Here is a 10069-nt window from a genome sequence, read left to right on the forward strand (position 1 = left end):
GTCGGCAATGTTAAGTAAGATGGTCGACGTTCATACCATCAATTTCCGATCTAAATTAATCGAAATGACTGAATTGATATAAATGTAAAAATTTAAAAATTAATTGACAAAAAAAGATTTATTATTGGATTGTCACAATTAAAATAAATTTATCACTTTTTTGATAATTTTTTTCAATTATAACTGTACTGTACTTCCGCATCTCTGAAAATACTGCTCCCATTTTCCCACGTTGTCGATTGTTTTCTTCGAAGGGCCTACACGTGCGTGACACCCTCCATATTTTGAATCTCCTTAGTCAGCACGCTCATCGACCAACACTGGTCTAACAAGGCCAATCATTTTCCATTACTTGTCTATATGTGCCCACATCTTACACCAAAGTCATCGACAACATACAATATCGACTAATCTTATCGATAGGGTTAGTTAAATTTCGGTGTAAATACATGCCTCTTATAAAAAGATGGGATATGTTCATTAGGAATGATAAAATTTGTCAAGAAAATACAATTGATTTCTAAAATTTATCAAATTAGTACAATCAAAGTCTTTCATTGACACTATCAATTTGTCTGACAGAAAACGTTGACGTTGCATTTTTAAATTAATTTTTTTTTCATATGTGGCATTTTTTAAAATTTTATTTCCAAATAATTTTTAGATTAATTAAAAATTGAGAGAAAGCTAATATTTAATTTAAAAAGCTAAAGCGAAAAACAAAAGAAAGAGCAAGGCAAGGCAAGGCCTTGGCAGTGAGACTCGATCGCGTCCACACATCACCGGAGGGGTCGACGGAGGTTGTCAATCGTGGGTGAGGGTGCCCGACCCCGAGCGAAACTTCGTCGGTCCCCTCGCTCGGGCCGGCCCCTCTATTGGCCCCTCCGGTAATAAGCAGAGGTGGCCGAGCCTCACTGTAGAGGCCACGCCTGCTGCTCATTTTTTTTTTCTAATTTTTTTTAGTTTTAACTTTTTAAATTTAAATATCAACATTTTCTTGGTATTCAAATTTAATTGAAATAAAATTTGAAAAAGAAAATAAAAAAAAGTCACGTGGAAGAAAGAAATTAATTTTAAAATGCCACGTCAACATTTTTCATTAAATAAATTGACGGTATTAACAAAGTACTCAAAGGCATTACTAAGAGGGTCCCGTGTTGTGCATTTTACATACGTCGAGCCAAAGCCTGGTTTAATAGTTTTGACAGTTAGCCCTCCAAATTTGAAGTTTCACACAAATTTGAAAATTTTTGGAATTCAATTATAATTTTTGTAAGTTTTAAGATTTGATTGTACTTTCGTGATAAGTTTTAAGACTTATAGTGAACATATCTCTAAAAAATAAATTTTGGTCCATTTGTTTCAAGAAAAATGAGCGCTTTGAAAAATATTTTTTAAAAAGTGATCGCTTATGTCGATTAAAAAAATGAAAAAATAATTTTTTTTATTACCTATAAAAATAGTAAGGTATAGATTATTATCGATGATAAAAATATTTTTTATTTATTAATTTATCAAATGATATAAGTAATTACTTTTATTTAAATCATTTATTTTCCGTAAAATAAGTACCCCATTAATTCTTTCAAATCGTATCGGTATCTCCGACGCTTTGTACCTCGTGTACCGGCAGCGAGAATTCCGACGGCTTGCTTCCATTCATCTTGTTGTAATGAGGCGACACGTTACCCTGATCAGCTCGCTCCTTTCCGAAGAAATGTCGAATCAGCCAAGATTCAATTTCCATGTCCATCTTAAACCCTAGACCTCAGGACTTCGTCTTCAACCTTTGGGTCGCCCGAATGGCACCCAAGTCTTCCGACTTCACAGCTGCAACTTACATCGCTCGCTTCGACCAGCTACGGACGGGCGAACATGGTGAAAATTGTTGCCTCGGCATCCTGAACGACATTGGCGGGGATGGCTCTCATCTTGTCTCGGGGCCTTGCTTCAGACAATCCTCTCAGATTCCGACAGTGTTCGATCGTTGTTTCCCTCGCTCGTGCGAAGAATCCCCGCCTTTCCAACTTCCCTCTGTTTTGGATGTCTGGACCGCCGAGTCGCAGCGTTTCAGGGGATTCCCCTCCTTCGACCCCGAGTTCTACCGATGGTACCTGAGAATGGCGACTCAAGATCGAATCTTTTCTCTCTGGAAGAAGGCCGGCATCGACAGGGCGCTTCAGTTTAGCTGCTTTGACTGGAATCTGAACTTGGGCCTCTTGGGTTCTGTGATCTGCTTCTGGTCTCCGTCGACGAACTGCTTCTTCTTTCCCTGGGGACCGATGTCGATTACCCTTCTTGGATGTACACGTCATAGCTGGTTTCGTGCCCACTGGCGTGGCGGTGAAGGACATTGGCTCCCCCAGATACCTCAAGTCCGTCAATGATAATGACCTTGCTTACGGGAGCTTCATGAACAGTTTCCGTCGACCAACTGGACAAGTCGACGATGAAGAGCATGCTGCTTTCCTGCTTTATTGGCTCTCCAAGCATGTCTTTTTCCACCCAATACTTCGGGTTTCTAAGGATCTCCTCGGCATCGCGTCGAGCTTGGCAGAAGGCCTATCGATCGCGTTAGGCCCGCTCATTCTTGCTGCATTGTACCGAGGTATCACGCACGCCTCTTTGGCTATGCGCGGAAAAGAATCCGGTACCTTCTCTGGCTCCTTTTGGCTTCTTCAGGCTTGGATTGTCCTCTACTTCCCTTTCCTGTTCTCGAATCGGAATCATGACTTGCCCACGTATAATGACTTGAGTCCACAGCCCCACGTCCCTGAGTTCATAGGATGTCAATTACTTAGTCGTCTCCCCTTACCGGCTCCAGAGGGCACTTCCCCTTTGACGTATTTTCTTCGAATTCTCTTCGACTTTGATTGAGACAAGTTCGACTTTTGTCCGGTTAAGTCCGAAAGCTTCTCTTATCTCTATCAGTTTCCTTCTCGGGAAGAATTCGATCATTTCTGGGTTAAGGTGCTTACTCCAGTTGATCTTCCCTTGAGATTGTCCAAAAAGGGAAGGTTCTACCATGGGTTTGAAATATATTCCCCGCATTATTGTGCTAGACAGTTTGGACTGGCCCAAGGCTTACCCATGCCTATCTATTATTCCCTGGAGTTCCCTTTCAGTCAGAAGAACAAGTATAAATGGACTGAAATGGGGCCTTTCAGCTGCTGCTCTGAGATTACTAGAATTATGCACGCCCGATTTTCTGTCAATGAATTCAGTCCTGATCCGAAATCCACTCCTGACTACAATCAGTGGTGGGGACTTTATTACCATAGGTATTTTAGAAACGCCGGATCTGCTCTCAAAAGGATAAAACCGTTTGCTTCTCGTATAAAAGGGAAATCGGTTGGACAAGGAGAGCGAGATGAACCATACAGGCAGCAATCTGTTGAACCTGAACCGTTGAAGATTGAGGAAAAGGAAGGATCATTGGACAGCCCGCCAATGTTGACTGCTCAAGTTCAATCTGCTTGGACACGCTCTCAGAAGAAGAAAAGTAGGGCCAGGAAAGGAAAAGGTAACCACTCTGCTCTATGCTTCCACCGATCTATGTTCCTTGTTTCACTTACCTTGCCTTCATATTACAGCGGTTTCCCAACCAACCACTCCTTTGCGGACCGGAAAGAAACGGTCGACTGGGATCGAAATTACAAAGGCAGAAGAGATGGAAGAAGTTCCTCTTTCTAGGAAAAGAAGAAGGGTGGTATTTACCTCGACTAGCACTGTTGATGATGTCGAAGAGATTGAAAATACTGCCACTGGTGCCAGTTCAAATTCCTCTTTCAGTGCTGACGAAGTTACCAGGGCTACTACGGGTCCTGAGGGCACAATTGTTCGTCCTGACGAGTCGTTTGAAGCCAGAGCTGTGCCTCTCATTCCCAAGACAGAATGCAGTCTTAGCTCTTCTTCCGTCGAGGGTGCATCACTAGTCTCCGTTCCGTCTTCTTTGGCTGGACATGGTGAGTTCCATGTATCTCAATGAAGTCTTGTTAATTGATTCACGGATCAACTGCCATTTAACATCATCAGTATTGGTTTGCGTTGGTTTGACAGATCCCCAACCGACAATCACATCTGCCACGGTTGAGATGAACAATCAAAACCAGCTGGAAGGGTTTACCGATGCTCTTGGTCCTGCTTTGTCGATCCGCTCTCTCTCTGTTCCTCTGCTGCTTCCAGCACCTCCATCTAGTCAAACCGACGAAAATTTCGTCAGTTCTAGCATCAGGGGCAGGCTCATTCTTGAAGAACTCTCTAAGGTTCGTCACCTTGAAGCTACCGGTTGTGACACCTTGGCATCCGTCTCTTCATCTGCACCTATCCAAGCGATTAAGCGCAGATGGGCTGAATTTTTTGAGCTGTCTGTAGGAGGCTATTCATTGCTTGCAGCTAATCCCATCACTGCTGATAGGGTTAAAATTTTGCTAGAAGAGCTATACAATGATGACATCCAATTCTCGAAGACTCCCCAGTTCAAGGAACGTTGCAAAATCTTCTCAGAGCAATTCCTTGGTGGTATGAAGACTTATCGGTAGGACAAGGAAAAGATCACCGCCCTGATGGCCTTAGAAGAGAAATGCCTAGAGTCTTTAGCTTCCATTATGGAACTTGAACAGTCATTGCGGGGCAATGTAAAAACCTTGCAGACTCTGATCGATGAACAAGTTAATCTTGATACTGAGGAAGCTAAGCTAGAGAAACGTCTGGCAGATGTTCGTCATCGTCGCGGACTTGTGTCTAACGAAATATCCCAAGTAAACAGGACCTTGGAACGTGACCGTGATACGCTCAAGATGCTAACTCCTAGGAAGTCTCAGCTAGCCAAGTAATTAGCTGATCATCGATATGCAAAGAGTCAGCTGGTGGTCCACAATGGTTGCTTAGATGTGGACATGTCTAGCTTCCACAAGGAAGCGATGGACTCTGTGAATAGTTTGTAATTTCAATATTTGCCATCCTAATGGAAAGTCCGCCGTTGCTCACTTCCGTTCGTCAATGTTTTGCCTTGGTGCCAATAGAATACCAAACTATGAGAAGCGCTTATCAGCACACAAACTTCTTTGTCGATTATCTGCCTGAGCATGACTAATTTTTCTTGACCATGTGACGTGATCGACATGGTATTTTGAGCTCTCCGAACATTTACCGCCTCGGTTTCCGATTGGACCCGAGACGGTTACATTTGCTAGGTATTGTTGGAGTTGGCGAATACTTTGGAGACCCTTGTTTCTCACACCGGGTACGCCCACGTGAGCTTAGGGAAATTGAAGTGTTACCCAACGATATGTGACTCCTGCGCGCGGGATGCGGGGGCAGCGCCCCCGACACGGGTGTCCCGCTGCCCGATTAGCTGGCCCGTATGGTTGGGATTAAGAGATTTAGGTTTTTAGCCCGTTTTTGGGCATATATATTTTGCTCGGTTTTATCATTGTAATATGTGAATTGGCTGTAAACCGAAAAACATAGTGAAAATCTCTTTGCGGGACGTAGCCCTAATCTTGGGGTGAATCTAGGTAATCTCGTGCGTCTTTCAATTTTTCTCAATTCTCTGTGTGATCATCTGATTCGGTTCCGATAAATCCCTTCAATTGGTATCAGAGTCTTGTGTTCGAGAGATTAGGGTTTATCGGAGATGTCGGGAGGGTCACGAATTGAGATCGAAAAATTCGATGGGACGCGGTTCGATCTGTGGAAGATGAAGATGGAGGATCTACTTTGCGATCGAGATCTTTGGTCGGCAATCGAAACGGAAAGGCCTGTTGCTGCGAAGCCTGGTGTCGTGATAAGGGAATCGGGCAAGGAAGCGGGGAAGGATGACGAGACGTCTTCCAAAAGGGCGGATCCAAAGGAGATTGAAGACCGGGATCGAATTGATCGGAAAGCAAAGGGCTTGATTCGGCTTTGTCTCACGGATTTGATTCTGACGAACGTGATGAGCGAACCTACAGCCAAGGATTTGTGGCAGAAACTAGAGTCTTTGTATCAAAGTAAGTCGTTGGTTAATAAGCTATTTTTGAGAAAAAAGTTGTATAATCTTCGGATGCATGAGGGCGACTCGTTTTCTGCACATCTATATAGCTTTAACACGTTGATTAGTCAACTCGTATCAATCGGTGTTAAGTTTGAGGATGATGATAAGGCGATAACACTGCTTTGTTCACTGCCGGATTCATGGGATAACTTGATTGTTGTGATCGGTGGTGGGGATAAAGAATTATCATATGAAAGTGTGTGTTCTGCTTTGTTATCCGAGGAGACACGAAGAAAGGGATCGGGAAATTCCGGTAAAGAGGCATTGGCGGCTAGGGGAAGGCCAGCAGAGAAGACTCTGAATCGGAAAGGGTCCAGGTCCAAATCTCGTGGGCGATCGAAGAGTAGGGAGAGGAGGGTACAGTCTTGGAGATGTGAAGAATGGGGCCATGTGAAGCGAGACCGTAAAAACAAGCCGGTTTTTAAGAAGGAAGCTGAATCATCCTCGGGTAAAAAGGAGGTCGATGCGGGAGATATGTATTTGGCTGCTGCATGTATGGCGCAATCAGACAAGGATATCCGGTTGATCGATACCGGTGCTTCATACCATATGACGCCTCATAGACACCGGTTTTGTGAATATGAGCAATATAATGGTGGGGATGTCATGCTCGGAGATGATACTGCAGTTCGGATTGTCGGGCGTGGCGGGGTGAAGTCGAGGATGAGTAATGGCACCGTGAAGACTATTCCGGACGTGATGCACATACCCTTGATGAGTAGAAATCTGTTATCGGTCGGTATGATGGCTGATTCGGGGGTTACTTTTAGCTGTGATAAGGATTCGTGCAAGATGACTCGTGGTTCTATTGTGATTGTACGAGGAGTCCGTTACGGGACATTATACAAGCTGCTCGGGGAAACAATGACTGTTGGTAGCGGGTTTGTTTCTGAAAAGGCCAAGGAAGATGGACATGATATGTCCATGTTGTGGCATCAGAGGTTAGGGCACATCGGTGAAAAGGGGCTGTCTACCTTAGCTTCGAGTCGGATGGTAGAAGGAGTTCCAAAATGCTCTATGGGTTTCGGGTTACGTGAACACTGTCTCCATGGAAAACAAAATCGAGTTAGCTTCCAACACACCGGTACGAGAGCAGCTGAGGTTCTCGAGCTGATTCACGGCGACGTTTTTGGACCTACTCCGACTCCATCTATTGGAGGATCCGGGTACTATGTATCATTCATAGATGATTTTTCGAGATATAGCTGGATTTATTTTATTAAGAGTAAATCAGATGTATTCGAGAAATTTCGTGAATTTAAGGCCTTTGTTGAAAATCAATTGAGCGGGAAGATCAAGGTCCTTCGTACGGATAACGGAGGTGAATTCTGTTCGGATAAGTTCGAGCAATTTTGTGTGGATAATGGTATTGCAAGGCGGAAGACGACTCCATATACGCCCCAACAGAATGGGGTGGCCGAAAGGTTAAATCGGTTACTCATAGAAAAGGCGAGATGCATGCTGAGTTGGGCGTGTTTGGAGCCCGAATTTTGGGCAGAAGGCGTAGCCACGGCCTGTTATTTGAAGAACCGGTCACCGACCTCATCAGTGAAGGATCGTACACTATATGAGGCAGCGTTTGGGAAGAAGCCGAATCTGTCACATGTTCGGGTGTTCGGGTGTGATGCATATGTTCATGTACCCAAGGAGAAACGGGGTAAGCTTGACAATAAGTCTGAGAAGAACATATTTGTCGGATACAAGGAAGGGGTCAAGGGCTATAAGCTGTGGAATCCAGAATCAAAGACCATTGTATACAGCGGGGATGTCGTCTTTCGTGAATCACAATCCCAAGTTGGCACACGTAAAGGGGAGGAGCCCAAGAAAGTGGTAGTGCTTGAAGAAAGTCCTAAAGCTGAAACTATGGAGATGGTTCCACAAGACACGCCAGTAGAATCTGATTCTAAATCGGAGCAAGGGGACTCGGTTAATGAAGTCGAGGATGTAGATTCAGATGAAGACTCGGATACAGATAGCATGCCGGCTCTCGGGAGATCGATGCGGGAAAGAAAGGTACCACTTCGATACTCCCTTAGTGCTTTGAGTACGTTTCATGCTTTGAGCATTACCGGAGATGATCCTAGTTCTGTAAAAGAGGCGAGATCCATGGATGATGCGAATCGGTGGGAGCTCGCGATGATAGATGAGATGCGATCGCTTGATCATAACGAGACATGGAGCCTGTGTAAATTGCCTAAGGATAGAAAGGCAATTGGGTATAAATGGGTGTTCAAGCGAAAGCTGAAATTGGATGGGACTGTAGAGAAGTACAAGGCTAGGCTTGTAGCCAAGGGGTATTCTCGGATCGAAGGTGTTGACTATGACGAGATTTTCTCTCCTGTGGCGAAATTGACCTCGATACGGTTTGTCTTATCTGTAGCAGCTGCATATGATCTTGAGGTAGAACAGATGGATGTAAAGACAGCTTTCCTTCATGGGGACTTGGAGGAGGAGATATATATGAGGCAACCGGAAGGCTTTGAAGTAAAAGGAAAAGAAAATCTGGTGTGCAAATTGAAAAAGTCCTTATATGGGCTGAAGCAGTCACCGAGGATGTGGTACCAGAAATTTGACACGTATATGCTCCAACTTGATTTTGTGCGTTCAAATTCTGATCATTGTGTTTATGTGAAGAGGACGAGCAATCGGTTTGTCATTCTCACGCTATATGTGGATGATATGTTGTTGATCGGGAATAGCGTGAACATGGTGAAGTCCGTGAAGAGTTTGTTGGTTAAAAAGTTCGAAATGAAAGACTTGGGGCCTGCAAATTTTATTTTGGGCATGCAGATTAGGAGGGACCGTGAGAAACGGAAGCTGTGGCTAGGGCAGGAGAAATACATCAAAGAAATTTTGAAGAAATTCAATATGATAGATTGCAAGCTTGTTGGTACCCCTATACCTTTAGGGACCAAGCTATCTGCGGAGCAATGTCCTAAAACGGATGAAGAAGCTGAAGAGATGGCCCGAGTTCCATACGCCGGTGCGGTGGGTAGCTTGATGTATGCTATGGTGTGCACGCGTCCGGATATAGCCCAAGCAGGGGGAGTCTTGAGCCGATACATGTCTAACCCGGGTAGAGAACACTGGAATGCGATCAAAAGAGTTTTCGGGTATCTTCGTGGAACTTCGAATTTTTCTTTGTGTTATGAAGGTACAGGGAATGGAAATATGCTTGATATCGTAGGCCATGTAGATGCTGATTGGGGTGGGGATATTGATAGTAGACGGTCCACTAGCGAGTTTGTTTTCACATTGTTTGGTGCTGCGTTGAGTTGGATGAGTAGGAGGCAAAGCGTGGTAGCGCTTTCTTCTACAGAGGCTGAGTATATGGCTCTTACTCATGCTGGAAAAGAGGCTGTATGGTTACGGCGATTGTGCTCGGAGCTCGGTTTTGAGCAAGGTGTTGTAGATGTGAGATGTGATAATCAAGGGGCTATTTATTTAGCCAAGAATCCGGCGTTTCACTCACGTACAAAGCACATTGATATTCAATATCATTTCATCGGAGAAAAAGTGGAGAAGAATGAGGTTTGACTTGTAAAGGTCGACACGGTAGAAAATAGTGCAGACTTCCTTACTAAAGCAGTCACGGGTGCGAAGTTTGAATGATGCTCTGCTGCGATTGGATTGAAGAAGAATGATATTGGAAGGGCTCTCATTTGCGTGAAGTATCCACCAAGTGGGAGAATGTTGGAGTTGGCGAATACTTCGGAGACCCTTGTTTCTCACACCGGGTACGCCCACGTGAACTTAGGGAAACCGAAGTGTTACCCAACGATATGTGACCCCTGCGCGCGGGATGCGGAGGTTCGGGGGCAGCGCCCCCGACACGGGTGTCCCACCGCCCGGTCGGCGGACGGGGGTTTGGGGGCAACGCCCCCGAAACCTCTACGGGTTTGGGCTTTTATTTAAGCTGGCCCGTATGGTTGGGATTAAGAGATTTAGGTTTTTAGCCCGTTTTTGGGCATATATATTTTGCTCGGTTTTATCATTGTAATATGTGAATTGGCTGTAAACCGAAAAACATAG

The 10069-nt window shown here is 44.6% G+C and overlaps 1 protein-coding gene across 1 annotated transcript; it reads left to right on the forward strand.

The window, feature by feature from the left end:
* The first annotated feature begins 2966 nt into the window (after positions 1-2966).
* On the forward strand, positions 2967-4541 carry LOC115732517. Its single transcript, XM_048280066.1, has 4 exons — positions 2967-3367; positions 3440-3523; positions 3594-3965; positions 4060-4541. The coding sequence occupies exons 1-4, from the start codon at positions 3091-3093 to the stop codon at positions 4539-4541; spliced, it is 1215 nt and encodes a 404-aa protein (XP_048136023.1). The 5' UTR covers positions 2967-3090.
* Positions 4542-10069: the final 5528 nt, after the last annotated feature.

This window comes from Rhodamnia argentea, chromosome 6, assembly GCF_020921035.1.
Source record: "Rhodamnia argentea isolate NSW1041297 chromosome 6, ASM2092103v1, whole genome shotgun sequence".
NCBI lineage: Eukaryota > Viridiplantae > Streptophyta > Magnoliopsida > Myrtales > Myrtaceae > Rhodamnia > Rhodamnia argentea.